Source organism: Miniopterus schreibersii (genome assembly GCF_964146895.1).
Source record: "Miniopterus schreibersii genome assembly, chromosome: 6".
In the NCBI taxonomy this organism is placed as follows: Eukaryota; Metazoa; Chordata; class Mammalia; order Chiroptera; family Miniopteridae; genus Miniopterus; species Miniopterus schreibersii.
In genome coordinates, this window is record NC_138107.1 from 73,390,588 (window position 1) to 73,410,507 (window position 19,920).

Consider the following 19,920-nt stretch of genomic DNA (forward strand, 5'->3'; position numbering starts at 1 on the left):
GGGTGCATTGTTACCAGCTCCAGTCTATATGTTTCCAACGGATTCCCAAGTCTTTTAAAAAATGTTTTTATTTTAGAGAGAGGTAGGGAGAGGGGGAGAGAGATAGAAACATCAATTATAAGAGAGTCACTGATCGGTTGCCTCCTGCACGCCCCCTAGTAGGGATCAGGCCTGCAACCTACTAGGGATGTGTCCTAACTGGGAATCAAACCCTAACCTCTAGGTCCATGGGTTGACGCTCAACCACTGAGCCACATGGGCCAGACAGTTTCCAAGTCTTATAGAAGGCAACCAGGTTGTACTCTCTTCTGGAAAACTATAGCCAATACCATGCCAGGACTGGGTGAGCACTGATCTCCCTTACCATGGACCCTTCTCTGGCTGAGGACCGAAGCCAACCTCTGGAAGGGAGATGTCTACTTTCCCAGTGGCAATCCTTGGCATCCATTGGTAGGTAACCAGGGGGTACATTAGAGAATACTGTTACTCTGGCTGCTAATGTAAGGCTAAATATTATCCTACTCCAGAGCAGAAGACCAGGTATGTTTCCAGGTGAAAAAACAGGGAGCAGGAATCATTTAGCAATTTCCATAGACTAAAATTAAAACTGGACTCTAGCAAAGTGGCAGTAAACATAGTGCAAAAATGCCACCTGAAGGAGCCCACTTCTCCATATCCAATTCCTGTGGTCTGAATTTCTGTGCCATGCATACTGGAAATCTACCAGCCAAGAGTCAGGCCAGCAGGAGGCAGGGCAGGGACCATCACCAAAGTAGTTCATCTTTGCCAGTGTGTACTCTGAAAGGAATAAAAATCTATACACTGAAGCTAGTACTACCATCACCTTACATTATAATGCTCTATAATTTAAAAGAAAAAAATTAACTTTCAATAACCTACTTCATTTGATGGTCATAGCAAGCCTGTGTCATAGTAGGGAAGGTCTATAATTAGCTCCAATTTACGAATGATCAGAAATATCTTTTCCAGTGAAAATATGTGGTTTAAACTCAGGTCGTAAGATTTCAGATTTTGTGTTCTTTCTGCTATGGGGAAATTTTTTACAGCATAAGAGCTTATAAGGTGAATATTAGTTATGTTTCCAAATGCCTGTACTGTAAAGCTGTTCCAGCATACTTTTAATATCCACTAGACATCCATTTGCTCTTTCAAGCAGACAGTTGGTTGACCTATGGTGGCCACCTCAGATTCCATTCTTTCATTTCCCTTGCTCCCCATATCAAACTGATTGCCAAATGCTGTCAGGTTTATCCTCATTGCTATTGCTTGGATCAGGCCCTTCTTACTTTTCTCTGTACTAATTCTACAGATCCTTAAATTTTTTATTTTTTATTAAAGCATAGTTGGCATACAATATTATATTAATTTCAGGTATACAACATAGTGATTCAACATTTATATACCTTACATTGTGATCACTGGTATGTCTAGTAACTATTTGTCACGTGCAAAATTATTACGATATTATTGACTATATTCCCTGTGCTGTACACTATATCCCATGACTTATTTTAACTGGTCTCCCTTCCCTCTCCTCTCTTGTTGCCCTGTTCTCCAATTTATTCTCCACTGAGTTGACAGTAAACTTTCCAAAGTTCCAAAGTAAGCTCTCCATGTTCGTACCATTGTCTGTTTTATTGGCTCCTCACTACTCTCAGGATCAAAGACAAACTCCTTAGCACAGCATAAATAGCCTGAGGGTTCTTATTGCTGCCTCCATGTCCAACCTTCACTCTCATCAATCTCCTCCAAAAACTCTCAGTGAGGTTCCTAAGATCTTTCTGCCTTTTACACATGCTGTGTTTTCTACCTAGGTAATTCTGCCTCATCCTTCAAAACCAAGCTCCAAGAAGCTTTTCTGAACCATCCACTTGACCGTCAAAATTCAGGTTAGGTTCTGGTCCAATATGTTTCCAAGGCCATCTGCACTTACTCTCCCATGCATTTATCACTCCTCTTTCCCTTGCCCAGTCTGCAGCCCAGTCTGGACTCTGAGCTCTTAGAACTAAGACTTTATCTTCAATTGCTCCGGCCCTAGTCTTAGCAATGTAATTATTTGCTTAATTAATTAATCAGGCTATAGAAAAATTGATAAGAACTTTTTCAATCAGGTGCCCAAACAAAACATTTATTTTTGGTTAAAGTAGTTTTGCCATAGGGATATTTATATAGCATGGTGAAGAATATATAAGCCTAGATGAACGTGCTCAAGTTTTCATTTCCCTCAGGAATGTAAAACATCAAAAGAATATTCTTTTTAAAGAGATTATCTGTTAGAAGGTATAGACTCCTGTTAGAAGTGGTCATAGTAAAAATTAAAAGGATTTTTACCCTGGCCGGGTGTGGCTCAGCAGTTGAGCACTGACCTAGGATCCAGGAGATCGTGGTACGATTCCTGGTCAGGGCACATGCTCGGCCAGGTTGAGGCCTCGATCCCCAGTCGGGCGTGTGCAGGAGGCAGCTGATCAATGACGACTCTCTCATCATTGATGTTTCTATCTCTCTTTCCCTCTCCCTTCCTCTCTCTGAAATCAATAAAAATATATTAAATTTAAAAAAAGAGGACTTTTAATAAGACAAATGTAATTGAAACCATTCCAATGAGTAATTGCTGCTTGGTTTCTTTTTTATCTCTTCCTTTTGTTCTTCCAAGACAGATATAAATTGAAAAGGCAGGGTTTGAGGAGGCTTAGCCCATAAAGGACAGAGAATTATCTATGTGGTGGCCAGAAAAAGTAGAACAGAGCTGAGTCAAGAGCCAAGGGAAGGCAGGGTATGTTAAACGACAAAAATGGAGAAACAGAGGAGTGGGGGAAAGAATGTTTTAAAAAATAAAAGGTAGGATTACATTTTGCATTCTATTTCTATGGCAATAGGCTAGCAAATCAGGTTGTTGCTAGGGGAAACGACTGCATTTTGAAGCAACAATGGGAATACTTCTAGAATCATCCCTCTATTGTTGCCTGCCCAGAACAATCTATACTGGTGTTGGAAATAGAATCAGCATAGGAAGGCAAATGACAAAACAGTGATTCACTTAGTCCTTGCACCCAAGGGTCGGACAGTAAAGCAGTCTTCTAAAAAGTCACGCACTTTTCTCTGTACTTAATTACATTAAGTGGTCACCTCAAAGACTCAAATGTAGCTTTGTTAATTTTCAGTATTGCCTTCTTAATATATAAATGTAAAAAACATAACTGTTAATAACCTCAACAGAATGATAAAAATGCTGCAGGTACACACATATCAGGTTTGACTGATCTCTCCTCCCTCAGATCTTTTCTCGGAGATATCTGGCTTGGGTTACTGGGTAGATGCCCTGCTCTTAGTGAAGCTATGAAAGGCTGGGAGAACAAAAATAGGGACCACAGTTGATAAGTGTTAGAACTCTAATGATGAGCTATAATCAATTTTTCAATATTAACTGTAATCAGTTGTTCAATGATTTTAATATAAACTTATGAATACATTAAATTATTTATGATAGGGGTTCATAACCCTTTTATGTCAAAATACAGCCTTGAGTCGAGAAACATGGCTTGGAATCAAAAGAAGTTGTTTCTCTTTCTGTTTAAAAATAGAAAAGTCCTCTGAAAGTGGTATTGAGCTATATTTGAAAAACCTTGTACAGTTTGTACTAATGTTGAAAATTATAAAATACTTGAGCTAGGAAAGGACATTAAAGATCTTCTTGTTCAACTCTCATTTAAGGAATGAAATCACCTCCGCCCAGTGGGAGTATAAATTTTGTCCAAAGTTATAAAACTGGCTGTTGGAAAAGTTAGAACCAGAACTCAAGGATCCTGACCCCAGGACAGGGAGCCAGGTATGACCATGACCCAAAGGAGGCTGAATCTCTCCCACAATTGTGCCTATTCAAAGAAAGCTTACTATTCAAATCAGAAAGAAAAGCAAATCTTAACTTGGGTTTTGAATAAAAAGTTTTTAAACACCAAGAATTCTAAGGATTAGCTTCAAATTTGTAGTTTATAGGACCACATTAATAGCTAATGTTTGCTGAATGTTGACACCACTCTAAATGAAGTTAAAAACATTAAAGAATGTCTGACCTTTCCAACATTTTAATTTTATTTTGGGCCAAGGCACCTAAAAGGCTTCAGAAGTTGTATTGAAACAATGTTAATTCTATCTCAAATTGAGATAAAGATCAGAAAATAATTATTCGGCATAGAAATCTTAATCACCAAAGTAATCTTTCCTGTTCACACTGTAAGGAATAGGAAGTGGAGGAATTATTTTTGGTATGTCATTCATGGGCTGAAGTTCGAGTTCAGTTTGCAGTAATGAAAATAACTCATTTTAATCAAATATTTCGAATAGTGAAAAGCAAATTGTAATTAAGAAGGTTGAAAATAGCTAAGAAATGTAATCAAAGATACAATGGAGTTATCATAAATTATGCAAAAATATAAGTTAAAGCTATTTAATAACCCATAAAGGTGTTCTGGCCATGAAGGGATACATAGTGAGAGGGAGGGCCAAGGTGGATTTCATGGTCTTCACAGCCCAGAACATCACTGGATCCTTTCATTAACGTTATGCTGATAGAACACCCAGGAAAAAAAACACCAGCAATATTAAGAGTTGTGGCATTATGGCAAACTAAGCCAAAATACTTAAAATAAGTATGTGTGAATTCACTGTATTGACTATCCAGTCCATTGGGAATACTGCAGAAGCCATTCTCACATCACAGATTTTAAATTATTCTGATGGAATGCAAAGGACAGAAGTCATATGCTCCCTGACACCCTCCCTCCCTCAGTAAAGCTTTAAATAGTTCACTTTTAAAAATCAGCCATGGAGAAACTTTGTAAAATGAACATGGAAACCTAAGTCATCACCTCCAGGGAGTCACCTTCACAGTCTCCTTCCTCCGTGCCTCTCCCCTTCTCTTCAGTAATGGTGTTCACCATTTCAAAAAACCTATGATGAAAGGTGGCATGTGGTCACTCATAATACATAAAACACTAAACATACACACATATGTTCCAAAGTGATTTCAGAGCAAAAAAATAGGAGCTAAGAAAGTCAGGCAATAAATAAACCATCAGTATCAGTGTGAAAAATATGATTTTTCAAAAAGAAAACACAGGTTGGTAGGCTTCTCCAGAAATTTCCGACCTCATGCCTCACTTCATGTATAGAATAACACATATAGTATAGAATCAGAACATGAGGCTAGACAAAGTCATAGAAATGTTAGGAAAGTGGACTTGGATATCAGACTAAGATTGTCAGTATTTGTGTGATTAAAGCTCCTCCATCCCTAAGGCTCACCCCTTAATTATAAAATGAGGAATACACTTATCTGTCTCATAGGTTGTTGTGAAGATGACTTGAGGTATACCTGTAAAGTGCTTACTTAGCACAGTGCACTCATTAAATATTAGCTATTATTGTTTTGCTGCTGCTATTTTATTTCAATGGGACACAAAATACTACCCACATTCTAGAATAGTGTCTCCAACTTCTGAGGTGACTATTTGATACAGTGTTGGCCACAACATTTGATCTTAGTGACTAAAATCTTCTGCCTGAGCACCTCAATATCATACACATGGGGCCCTATAAATACAGTCTGCGAAATACTAGTACAAACCAGGAGCAGCTAGCTTATATGTTTGTGACAGAAGCCACTTCTTTTTTGGTGACAAACGTTTTCTTTAGGAAGTCTTCCTATAAAGTTTTCTTTTTTCTGGAGACCATTTCAGAGCTAAGAAAAATAATTACAACAAGAAATAGATTTGCCCCTTGGAACACTAGCTGTGCTATCCATTCAGAGGGGATGCTAAGGTCTCCAGACATAAAGTAAGGGAGGCTCTACAAATAGGGGCTGATGATCTCGCAGGCAGGTCATGCTGCATATTTCCAGCCCAAAGGAAGAAAGGTTACCTACCACAACTCAGAACCTTTCTTCCATCTCTGTACCAATGAGATGATAGAAATATATATTGGTCTGCTCCCAGTTCTGGGCACAGGGCTCCTAAAATCCTTGTAATTTTCTAAGTGATAAGAACACTGCAAGCATCTCTTGTTCTAATATTTGGTCTTTGACCTCCAGCCCTGGCACAGGGTTCCTAAAACCCTTGAAAAATCTCTAAGCGATAAGAAGACCAGGAGCATCTTTTGTTCTAATGAGACTCTGGGTGGGCACCTGAATGAGGGCTGGTCACAAGAAAGCCCAAGCCATAATTAGGAGCTTGGACTTTTCTGCCTCACTCCCCCATCCTCCATAGAGGGGAAAAGGGGCAAAATATAATAATTGATCATGTTTATGTGATAAAGCCTCCATAAAACTCCAATAGTACAGGATTCAAGGAGCTTCCAGACTGACAAACACATTGACACCAGGAGGGTAACACACCACAACTCCACGAGGACAGATGTTCCTGCTCTTTGGGACCCTCCCAGACGTTGCCCTAAGTATCTCTTCATCTAGCTATTCATCTGTACCCTATATCATATCCTTTGATTAAACTGGTAAACATAAGTATTTCCCTGAGTTCTGTGCTCTGCTCTAGAAAATTAATCAAATGCAAGGAGGGGCCACTGGAACCTCCAATCTACAGCCAGTTGGTCAAAAGCACAGATGAGATAACCTGGGCTTACGACTGGCATTTAAAGTGGGGGAAGAAAGTCTCGTGGATTGACACTATCTCCAGATAGATTTTATTAGAAATGAGTTAAATTGTAGGACACCCAGCTGGTGTCAGAGAGAATAGCTTGTTGTGGGGGAAAACTGCCACACACTTAGTGATCAGAAATGTCAGAAATGATTTATTAAAGGGAGCCCCCAAAATTTTCTGATAAACACACAACATAATTAGAAAATATTAGCCCAAATGAAATACTAATATAACCACATAGCCATGAATTCTTTGTAGGAGCTATCTGCTCACTCATTAATTAAAAATAATGATCTGTTAAGAACAATCTTTTTTATACAAACCATGACTAATACGTACTTTTTACAATGAAGTTCTGTACAGAAATAGATTTGGAAATCATCAGAATTATGAAGCACATAAAGAAAACAGCATCGTTCTTCAAATTTAGAAATGCTGAAACAAACAAAAAAGAGAATTATTCAGGGTAATCCCAATACTTCCAAGCACTGTCATGAAAAATAAATATTTTTTATATCTGATCCCAATTACGAAATCAATGTTGTTTATGACAAAAAGTTAAAAAATAGTACTTTAAAAAGTAGTATTTCCTGTACCACAATACTAAAATTATTTAATTTTCTTGGAATTGTCTTCCTATTCATATCTGTAGATAGAGCTGCTCTACAGTTTGGTATGCACACAGAAGCTATGTGTCCCTCCACCTCAGCATGGGAAAGGTGTCCTGCCTTCCACAGCACTGACCTCTGTGCTGACAGGACAAGTCTAAGTATCGACTGGCTGACTGACCTTGGTGATTCTGGTTTTCTGAGATCTATAGAACAACAAAATGCTTCCAAAGTTAGAAAAGCAATGTGTGGAGATAGGAAAAGCACCTCATTAATTGTAGAAATTTTATAGGAATGTGGAGCAGCACTTGGTTTGGACTCAGCAAGTGGTTTACTTTATAGCAATTAGAACAATTTTGAGATTACCAGTCAGGCCATGCTATTTTATGCCACGGGTTGGTAAATACATTCTGTAACGGGCCAGAGAGTAAATATTTCAGGCTTCGTGGGCCAAATTATTCAATTTTGCTGTTAGAACAGCCTTAGACAATACACAATGAACAAGACTGAGTTCCAATAAAACTTTATTTACAAAAACAAGCAATGGGCCCTATTTGGCCAGGGGGTGTAGTTTGCCAATCTCTGTTTTATGACTTTGCATTTGCTATTCCTTCAGTTTAGAATGCACATTACTTTTGACTTTTTAAAAGAAACTCTACTCATCATTTAAGGCCAAGCTTGGACCTTACTCCCTTGCCTACTTCTATCTTAAATAGCAACACTTCCTTTTGCACCTCTTTTCTTCGAACATAGTCCTACCGTTGCTCATCCCACACTGCATCATCATTAGTTGTTAAATGTCTGTTCCCCTGCCGGAGCTAGAGCTCTTAGAGAGCACAGTTGAGGTCTTAAATTTTTTGTATTCTTATGGAATAGGACTCAACATTCGACATACAACTGGTGCTCAGTAAATGCCTGTTTACTGAGCTGAGAAAGTTCTGAGGTGATGTAACACAATCTGCTGACATAGTCAGATTTTCTGCTCTACCTTGTCATCTCTTTATAGAGGAAAAAGCCCAGAAAAGTAAGCTGTCTTTTAAGTCACACAACTGGAACTCAATTTCCCAACATATAAACCAGCAATAGCCTCATGTAAGCATTCTATGTATATGTCATAAATCAGTCCATAACCGTGCTTGTTTCTCTTCAGATTATTCATAAGGTAACAGGTGGTATTACCAGGCAAACTCCAATTATCAGTGACTCAGACAGCTCTACCAGTTCATGCTCTAACAAAACCAATTACTATTATGCCAAAAGCAATAGGGTATTGCGTATCTGGCCTTCAGATATGTTCTTTTCTCATTTCTATTATGTGGGGATAAAAAGTAATAATCACAACTAATTTGGTTTAAAATTTGCAAGAGTTGGTCTAGCATGAGTTTTTAAATAGAACAAGTATTTAAACATTTAATTGGTGGCTCTTTATTCTAAAAAAACAACAAAAAACAAACAAACAACAAAAAACACCACACAAAAAAAAAGACAACACAAATGGCATTTCCTGAGCCAATGGCATTAATGATGGTAATGTAAGAACTGAACCAAACGGAGTCACTCTCATCTCAGAACACTTCATTAATAGTGACCTCAGGAAAAGTTTTTAAAAAAATGAATTCCCTATAATCACACCCCATTAATATTAGCCACAGGACACAATCTGGTAGAAGATGTTCTGGATCCATCTAAGAAGAGATTAGTTCCTTGTATATCTAAAGACCAGAAAACCATCCTATAACATAAACCAATAGCTTTACCACCTAGAGAGAAAACACATAGCTCACTTTTATCCATACCTTGATTCTGACCCACAGATCATATTTACCCCTCATTCACCATATTTTAAGTGAGTGACAAACACAGAGTTATTTCAACTAACTGAAAGCTTGGTTGCAAATCTTTTTAAAAGGGAGACAGTGAGACTAAAGAAGGCTGAGCATTTCATCAATAGAAGGATTGTTGAGGTCTTTGCATTTTTAAATCATGACTAGAAGTCTTCTCCAAGACATTCGTATTCTAGAAAAATGTCTTCCAAGAAAATGAAATGCCCAAGGAAACTTACCTCACTCCCCTGATGGAAGAAGCACTGAAGTTCCACTCATGTATACCATTCTAGAACACAAGGAAAGAACAACAAAAATGTTCAGTAATCCAAATTAAAATAACACAACAATAATTTTATTATTTTTTAATAAGATACACAAGAGTAATTTTCCCTCATGTACAATTCTTTATAAACAAATTATAGTGGAACCTTGGTTCTTGAACTTAATTCGTTCCGGAAGTCTATTCTTGAAGTGACTGGTTAGAAAACCAAATCATTTTTTCCCATTAGAAATAATGTAGGCTGAATTAATGTTTCAGACCCCCAAATGATTCCATTTTAACCTTTCTCATATACAGTACATGTGTAAAGTACTGTTTAGTCTACAAGTAAACACTTCTCAAATTTATTGAACTACCCCTCCTAGCCTTAAAGGAATAGCTTTTAGACTCATTCCAGGCATGTCTCTTAGGAAGTCAGTATGCTGAACCTTTGCTTTTTCACATATCATTGCCCCCGAAATGCTATCACTGGCTAACTGCTTTTCATTTATCCAAGTCAACAACAATTTTTCTACCTCTTCAATTTCCTATGATTGCTGTTTCGTGAGCACTTTGACACCCTTAGCAACATCAGCATCTCAATGGCCTCCTTATGTTTTAAAATAGTGCTAATTGTCCATTTTGCCAGCAACAAAAGCAAAAAAAACAGAAAAATATTCACAGCACAATTTCCTGAGATGTTAACAATGCAAGGTTTAATGGTAAACTGACTCATCCGTGGTCATTCTCTCCTCTGTTTGTTACCTGAGAGATGCTTTTTGTCATGCTGAGGTATCAGCATGAAAGGGTCGTTGGGTCAAGAACCAAAGTTTTGTTCAACAACCAAGACATATTTCTGTGAACAACTTGTTCAAGAAATGAACTGTTCAAGATGGGAGACATTTGAGAACTGAGGCTTGACTGTATCTGGACGGAAACTGCAATTTATTCTGAAGCCACAAGGGTGATATTTACTTAATAATTTCTGTATTTCAATAATTCAGCTCCAATAGAGCTAGGAGAATTAGTCTCATTAATTTCTAAAATTTTATTTTTAGCAGATTAACCTAATAACTGTTGTGCATTAATTTTTAAAGTAAAAAAGCCAATGATCAAGGTAATTTAATTATTATAGTCAAGCAATATTTTTTTTTAAAAAAAGAAAAACATTAATGAATAAAATCTCTGCAAGATTTTGAAGGTAACTATTTCTGAATTATCTTTAAATTTTTTTAACTAAGTGGGTGGTTCTATTTCTTCAGAAAACGGTACAAGTATGCATGTGTGTACACACATGTATATAATGTCCAGCATAGCTACAATGTGTTGTTACCTAATTTATGCGAGATTCAATAAAGTTTGAACATGGAAATTGTTGTTTTTTTAAATCCTTACCCAAGGATATTTTTTCCATTGCTTTTCAGAGAGAGTGGAAGAGGAAAGAAACATCAATGTGAGAGACACACTGATTGGCTGCCTCCCACATGTACCCAGACTGGGGCCAGGGATCGAGCCTGCAACTGATGTACGTGCCTTTGGCTAGAATCGAACCTGGGACCCTTCAGTCCGCAGGCCGATGCTTTAACCACTGAGCCAAATCAGCTAGGGACAACATAAAATCTTTGATTACCATATGATAAGCATGGGTGATCTCTAGGGTCAAGATGAAAAAAACTGTGGGATTTCTTGAATTTACTACTAAAGCTAAGTTTAAATTAGTATTAAATGCATATGCCTTTAAATTAAATAAATTACAAGATGGATCACATTCCCTACAAAAATATGTCTGACAACAATATTGAATTAATGACAAATATTTTTGTAGAAATAAAGTAGTTGCTACATGTGTTCAAGTTTAGCAAGTACTGCAGTCAATTCGCATTGCACGTCAATTCTTTAAATGTAGACCAACCAGGAAAACAAGCTCTTACCCACCTACTTAAAATACTGCCAGAGGGTTGAGGTCTTGGCTGAGCTAGTGAAATGGGTAATGAGGCTATGGCTCTGATGTGGCCCAGAACTGTCCTTTTGGCCAAAGCAACTAAAAAATCCACAATTTATATTCACAGCAACTAGTTCTCTGCCAGGGCCATTCGACTTAAAATAAACCCTGTCAAGCCTGAAGCAGATTTACTAGTTTCAATGCACATCAATCAGGCCATGGGGATGTGAACTGAATTACCACAGAGCAAATGTTGTACATGAAGCCCAGAAAAGGCAGAGACCATAGAAAGGTACTCCGGGAATGTGGTTCTCTTAACCAGAGTGCACAGGGAATTAAAATAAAATAGCAGCCTGCAGCTTCAGCTGGTAATTTGAAAGTTGCTTCTAAATCCTGTTGGCCTCAGGTGTCCTTCTAAGTATATGTGACCCAGGAGCTGCAGCTGTTAACCTGCACATTACTTGCATACAAGGCAGCCTTAGACGCAGAGCCTGCAACTCAGTTTCTTTCTAAGGCTACCGCCAGGATCAGGAGGTGGAGGTTGAGTGCAAGCTGATAGGGCAGCGTGCAAACCTGCAATTGAACACAGCAACTGACAAATACCAACAAGACAGCACTAGTAAAATCTGTCTTCCATCCGCCCTGTTCTGGGAGCAGCCAAGGCGAGATTTCCCAGGTTGATTGGGCTGGTTTTGTAGGAAAGGTGTAAAGCATTTTCAGAATGTTAGGTTCCTGAAAGGTTCAAGTACTGCCAGGAAACATTCCATTTCAGTGGTGTAAAGCCCAGGACTGAGTGAGATGAAGTGATCTGGAATAAGGCCTCTCCCCACCAACCTTGCTAGTGGACTCTCCACATGGAGGAGCTGGTGAGCTAGAAAGCCAACAGGTGAGGTAAAAGGCTCCTTGGCCTGTCTGGGAATCAGGGGGAAAGGGACGCCAGAGGCAGAGCTGGAATAATATTTAACCCCAACAAACCCCAAACCAACAAACACTCAACCTTATTTAATCAGCACAAGCACCGTTTTCTAGGAACTGGTTGGCCTCAGACCCTGTGCCCCAGCTAGGGCAAGAACAGGAACCAGGAGTTAATGCTGAGGTAAGGTGGCAGAAATTATATACTGTGCAGACATTATTGGTTCCCTAGGCAATGGCCCTTCCTCCCTTCTTTGCTAATAAAATATGAATTTTTGTTCAGGTGGCAATGCTTAAGGATAGTGAAACTGATTAGTCTAAATCAACCATGGTAAGTACATTTTCCTTGCTGGTGGGTGGTTTAGCATAATCACCTGATACAACTTTTTATGTAAGGAAAGGTCCTGACTCTCCTCATCTGGATGTGGTCTGTGTGAAGTGATGCTTGGAGCTGCTATTTAAGACGATGAGTGAAAAACCAAGAGCATACAGAGAAGCCAACTCAGAATTCGGACACTGTCAAGCCACTGAAATCAGCCGCAGAATGAACCCACCTCAGAAATTCTTATATGTGATAACAATTCCTTATTATTTAAGCCACTTTTAGTTGGGGGTTTTGTGGCTAAAAGTATCCTTGAAGGATGAGAACATCATATCATCAAAATCTACAGTCTGAGGTTAAACATATTCCCCTAATAAATTTCTTGGGTCTTCTCCAAATGGCCACAGGCTGGAGCTGGAGCTGGAGCGAAGGTTAGCACATAGTACTCCGCTGGGTCCCTGTTGTCTGTTACCTTTGCCCAAGAAGCCACCAGACAGGTCAGGAGTGCTTAAATGTCAAACCTAAAAGGAGGGAAATTCTAAATAACAACCATTTAAAATATCTTGCAAATAACTTCTCTGGTTCCTCAATCTAGGTTTTTCTTTCATGAGCACATGTAGACCTTCTTGAAGTACTAACTTGTTTTAAGCAGTAACCATCTACTGAACAAAGGGAGAGCAGTTAAAAGATTGGGATTTTATTTCATTTTGCCCCTGAATGTAGAATAACTCTTTAAGAGTCCCTTGTACTCTTGGGAATTGGTGTAATGATCTTAAAGTTTTGAAAGTTGCAAAATGAACTATATAATAGCTCATGTAACTGTTCATTCCACAGAATGAAAACATCAAGAGGAAGTGAGTAAAGAAATAAATATGATAGATGAAAAGCAACATTCTCTGTTATTCTACTTTTAGAAAAAAAATTTTTAAACATTCGATGACAAAAACAATCCATTTCCTGTTTAACATAAGATGTATTAAATCTGTTGCTTATCTGTTATTTAATTATAGTTACTACAGTTGCTTTAAACTAACAATAATAACAAAGTGATAGTTTTATTGCTTGTCTTCATTCCAACTGTATCACTTCTGTTTTTTTAAAAAACAGAGAAAATGGCAGTGGTAATGAATACACTATGGGTAAAACTAGTGTTTGCAAAGTTGACAGATTCAAAACAGAAACTAAATGATTTAAGAAAGCTTAAATTTTTGAACAAGGAGAATTTTTAGCACTAATAAGGAATAAGTAATAAGGAATGAGCAATTCGCAAATGCAGAAATTCTTCTTGATCTTAAAAGATGGTAAGAAAAGACAATTTACAGCAAAATCGTTAACCCTTCATGCACTCACTTATACCCTAATGTATTTATTTCTTAGCATAGTATAAAAATTTTCTCTAGAATCAATACAAGGCTAACTTTACTGAGTGAAGAACCTCTAGAAAGGAAAAATAATGACAACATTACTCATTTTCCAAAAATCTCTGGCTTACTTTCTGTTCTTTTTCTGTCTTCCAAATACTTCTGGCTCTCCACTCATTTTCTGGGGCCTTGCTAATTGCTAATTCCTTTAGCTCCATCCTGTTTCCAAGTGTCCTTGGCCAACCTTGCTCTTTCCAATCAAGCCTTTGAAAAATCTCCTCTCCCAGATAATAATGTTTACCTCTCCTAACCTCTTTTAGTTTTTATAGTTTCAACTGGGTGACTACTCTACTTCTGCTTGTGAGAACATGTATGCATATACTTTAAAATATTGTAAATAAAACACTGTGCACTTTAAAACAATATTAACATGTAAACTGATAGTTTTATTAGTTATTACTAATTTTGTTACTGGTCAATTAAACTGGTAATTTGTTTCTGGTAATGCCGTCAGGGCAGCTATAGATCTGAACTTCAGTAACTCCTTCCCTGGGTTTGATTAATATGCTAGAGCAAATTACAGAATTAAAAAAACTCAACACCTTTTATTTACTAGATTACTTGATTATTATAACAGGATATAACTCAGGAACAGCCAGATGGAAGAGATGAATAGGGCACGGCATGTGGGAAGGGTCATGGAGCTTCCGTGCCCTCTCTAGGTGGCCCCTCTGTCCACATCTCCATGTGTTCCCCAACACAGAAGCTCTCTGAACCATGTCCTTATGGGTTATTACAGACGCTTTATTACTTAGGCATTACTGATTAAATCAGTGACCACTGGTGGCTGATTCAACCACCAGCCCCTCTCCCCTCCCTAAGGGTCAGAGGGTGGGACTGAAAGTTCCTGCCCTCTAATCACAGTCTTGGTTCCCCCCAGCAACAAGGTGCATCCAAAAGTCACCTCATTAACATAGCAGAAGATACCCTCCGGCTCTCAACACTTAGGAAATTCCAAGGGTTTCAGGAGCTCTGTGCCAGAAACAGGGACTAGAATAAAATATATATTCCTTACTATGAATCACATCACAGTTCCCTAATATAACACGAACAACCAACCAAATGACTGCTGCCATGTCATCTAAACGGGGTTAAATTCTGGGGTTTAGTCCATGTGTACTGCTGTGATTTTATTATTGCTATTGTTGTTACTATTATTAAAATACATTGAGCATTTATTATATGCCAGGCTCCATGCAATACACTCAACCTACATTACTGCATTTAATGTTAGCAACAACCTTTTGAGGTGGGTATTATTATTACCCCATTCAACAGATAAGAACACTACAGCTTGGAGAAGCCATGGTGCACAAGAGCAGTGATAGGATTTGAATCCAAAATTGCAGTCCCATGCCTCCAAGTTTACTTCCTGATTACTTTTTCTGCTTTATTTCCTCCTTTTCATCATTTAATATACCTACATATTTTATTTATTTGTTCATTGTTTGTCTCCTTGAGTAGAAGGTAAGCACTACTGTTAGCATAGGTACATAGATAGTATTAATAAAGGACGGGAGCAAATGGAATCAAACATTACACCTAATAAACTAGGGAGCTGAATCAGACATTAAGCCTCATTCACTAGGAAGCTGCAACATTCACTGGCCCCCCAGGGGACCATATCTTCTGCTGAAGGGACTTAATCCCCAAGCAATCCCCAAGTGGGCAGGAAGAAATCACTTTCCCATCTCCCTGGAGTGGGGGGGCAACTAGTCCCCCCAGAATTACTAAGGGGGAGGGATAAAATATCAGGGGAAGTTCCTTTGCTAGGCTCATGTACAGTAGAAACCAAGATGGTGCAGGGGGAGGTAAGCACATGCACAGTAAAAACCAGATGTGAAGCAGAACTTTGGGGCATTTGCAGAAGGAGCCAAAGGGTGACATAAAGGGGCAGTCTAGCCTGGGAAAAGAATCAGACTGAATAAAGGTGTGGAACTACAGAAGGTCCAGGAAAGGGATTGGTTAGGGGGAGGACCCAGCACATGCCCAGGAAAACCCAGGAAGTAGGTTGGATAGTTTGAAAAAAAAGCCTGCCTGTTCTTGAAAACCAAGAAAATATATGCAGGATTATCAAGGATCTCAGAGCAGTGGCTACTAGAGCCTACCCACCCTCTACATCCCCGAGGGTATATTCTTTTCCTTCACCCCAAAAAATCTTGCCACTATGCTTAAACTTCTCCCACACGTGTGCCCTTTGAAATTCCTTTCTCGCAACACTGCAAGAATCCATTTTCATCAGCAACACCACAAGGGCAGGAATTTTGCTTATTTTGTACACATCTGTTTTCCTCATGCCTAACAGAGTTTGGGAGTGCCAGTCACAGAGTAAGTGCTCAATAAATATGTGTTGAGTACATAGATATTTAAGGAAAATTATAAGGGTATTTGGGGAAATAATTACGAAAGAACCCCACAAAATTACTTTGCCACAAGACTGCTTTCATGTCTGTGGTTTATCCTGTGGACTAGAATCAGGTCTTGAAAAGTTTCTATTTTAAAAATAATGGGGTGATTTGTACATGCATTAAACCTGATGAAATACGTAAGTGGAAAGGGTTATTCAAACAATTGCTATGAGTAGAAATGAGAGTGTTTAAGATCCTTCTGAACACCAGTGGCAGCACAGCCCATACAGAGCCAGTGGCTAATCTGAGAGTTAGCAGCTACTTGGATAAGCAAACTGCTGAGATGTAATGATAACTACAATCACACCAGTGTAAGACTAGAAGTAGCGTTATTCCAACAGGCTTTCTAGAATTAAGACATGCATCTTTTAATCATATATTTTAAGTATCAGTTCTTTAGTTCATAATTTAATTTACAGAATAAATTTACAAAACAAAGAAATATGCCAATTTAAAGTACACTCTGGATACTTATGTCATCTATAACAAAAATCCACATAGCTCAATTATATTTTATTAAATGAACTGAAATCCATAACCCAAATTTAATAAATTTTATATTAGAGAATATATTTATGCCAGGATTAATACATAATCAAGCTATTTCTTTTTAACTAATGCAGATATTTGCTGGAATATATAAATGCTGAAAGGGTGTAAAGAACTTCATTATTAATACTCGTGTTAATAAATGCACAATTTACCTCGTCATCAGGAAGCACGTGCCAAATAGATATTGTCTTTTCCTCAACTTCATTGTTGATAGACAAATACGAAGGTTGATAGACTTTGGTTGGTTCTAATATTAATACCTTGAAAATATAAAACAAAGACATTAATATTAGTGACTTAGGATTCAAACCACGTAGAGCTGACGTAACAACACGGCACTGATTATCGGATGAGGTTCTGGGTCCACTGCTGGAGTAAAACCCTTAAAATTCTGACTATTGCCATTTTATGGGTCCTTTGAATATTTTGTGGTATTATATAAGTATCATAAGTTCCAATAATACATCATCTTTTATTGCTGAAATTTATTGGAAATAAATTTTTGAAGTGCACATATTGGTTTGGCTATTTAAAAAGCTTTTATTTTATCAGGCAATACATTTATCAGGCAATATACTCTATTTCTATAAATATAAATGTATCAAAGAAAGGCAGAAATATGGCAAAACAAATAATTCTGTACGAGGAAAGAAAAAGACTCAATGTAACATACTTTTTAGGTTTTCTGCTGTCACACCTATGATAAAGATATATGGTATTCATGTCCATGTAAATGGACTGAGAAATGATTTTGGTTATTATTGAAAGAGTTTATATAAAAACCAAAGAAATGGACATAGCTATATGAAATAAAAATATTTTCACACTGCCTTCATGATACAATTGATATCTTTGATAATAATGTATTTAGCCTTGTGATAAAAAAAAGAGAAAAATAAACTTGCTCCTGTTTTGGAGATATATGAGGGGTTTGTGTTGTGAGATGAGAATCTCATCTAAGGACTACATGATATATTATTACCAATATCTCATTTTAGGAGCAAATAACATTAAAAAATTATACATGCCCTTATTTCAAAGGTGCTGCAACTATTACCTATTTTATACAAATGTTTAAAGGCACCTGCCTAGCTCAAATTTCCTATGTAGACTTAAGTAGGCATGTTAAAAATAATAAAAAATAGCCCTAGCCAGTTCCGTCCAGTGGTTAGAGCGCTGGCCTGCAGACTGAAAGACTGAAGGGTCGCAGTTCAATTCCAGTCAAGGGCATGTACTCGAATGCAGGCTCGATCCCTGCCTCGGTAGGGTGCACGTGGGAGGCAACCAATTGATGTGCCTCTCAAATTGATGTTTCTCTCTCTCTGCCTCTCCCCCTCCCTTCCATTCTCTCTAAAAAATCAATGGAAAAAATATCCTTGGGTGAGGATTAACAAAATAACAACAACAACAATAAAGCTAATGCTTAACTAGCATAGGAACTGGAATCGTTCTTCCTGCTCCACTGCTTAGAACTCAAGAGAATTGTCTTTTTAGAAATGATCTTGTATCAAGCAAGGTTTACCAAATAAAAGTGGAAGAAAACTCCTTCAGAAGGCTGTGTCAAAAAAGAATTCCCAATGCATTATAACCTAAAGTGCAGCCGAAACAGAAATCTGGGTTAGAAAGTAACTCAGCCATACACTGCAAACCCAATGTATTTATTTTACGATAAACTTATAACAGTATTTAAGTACAGGGAACTAGAGAAAGGGGATTAGAGAAACAAATTTTTCTTTATGCTTTACTATAAAAACTGTAAAGGCATAAAGAATTCTTGGTTAGGCTCTAGCTATGAAAATAAGATAGAATATACCATAAATAGACATATAGTAAGAGCCCAGAGGGGAACATATTCTGATTCAGGAACATACCAGGTGAATCAAGGTCCAAATTCCAGTTAAGTGGTACTGGTTAATAATGAAAATAAATTTTCAATCTAAACTTTGCAGAAATAGTATTCTCAAATCTGAGTATCTCAGTGCTTGTGAAATTAAAATGAATAATAGGGAATAAAAGGTGGTTTCCCATCTCAAAATAGCATCCAAGTCATTGCATTGAAAAATGAGAATATACCTTGTTCCCTAATTACATGGGCACAGTATTTAACATTAGAAATGCACAGCACCAGGTTCTCTCCTGTCTTCTTAAATTATGTGTTTATTGTTATCTCACATATTTCTAATAGATAAAATCTGAATTATGTGTTCCTGCCTTGAGATAGGGAATAAACACTGGTTGCAATTATCATTGTCTAACATTTGCTGAGCCCTATGATCTGCCCTTGAAATTACAAAATATGAGGAATTTGTAGCATGCATTTTGGAGGTCACAGAAAAGCTGAGCAAAGACCAAAGGGAAAAAAAAAAGAGGCAATTGATAAAACCAACTCACGATTCAACTCACTTGAGAGTATACACATTCTTGCTTTTAATTTCTAGTCTTTTATGTTGGTTAACACTACAATCAATTGCTACCTTCATATATCTGAAGCGGGAAGAAAAACAAGGCCTATAAACTATAAAAAGTAGACATTAACTGAATTACCACACTCCATTTCCTCTCAACTGACATTAGGTAATGGGTTGATGGTCACCTGACTTTTTAATGTAGGAAGGAAAGAAAATATACACAGAAAAGAGGTGAAAAAATACCTGAAATGAACCTAAATAATAATAAATGATGGAACCATTCAAATCATTTCCCAGGGTGACGGTTTTTCTTGAAGGAATGAGAATGAATATGGTAGTGAGATAAATGGAGACAAACAAATTAAATTATTTTTGAATATAAGTCATCCTGGTTTTAGAAAGATCTACTTCAAAAGAAGGATAATGTTATCAGCCCAATGAAGACCTATTGCAGCCTTAATAAGTGTGAGCCACAGAAGGTGCTCTAAGGTCAGGACAAGTTAAAATGACTGATATAGTCCCACAGGAACCAGAAGCTTGCCTTTCTCTATGTAGTAGAACATGGGTAGGAAACTCCAGTGACTGCAGGGA

General features: G+C 37.6%; 1 protein-coding gene across 1 annotated transcript in view; it reads right to left on the reverse strand.

The window, feature by feature from the left end:
- MAP3K5 (mitogen-activated protein kinase kinase kinase 5) overlaps positions 1-19,920 on the reverse strand; it is a 159,001-nt gene that overhangs the window by 45,060 nt on the left and 94,021 nt on the right. Inside the window, exons 11-14 of the mRNA XM_081140018.1 lie at positions 17,074-17,181; positions 9,342-9,391; positions 7,011-7,106; positions 4,887-4,968 (exon numbers count right to left, since the gene is read on the reverse strand). Of these exons, the coding sequence (XP_080996144.1) occupies positions 4,887-4,968; positions 7,011-7,106; positions 9,342-9,391; positions 17,074-17,181 (336 nt within the window). The remainder of the gene's footprint in view (positions 1-4,886; positions 4,969-7,010; positions 7,107-9,341; positions 9,392-17,073; positions 17,182-19,920) is intronic.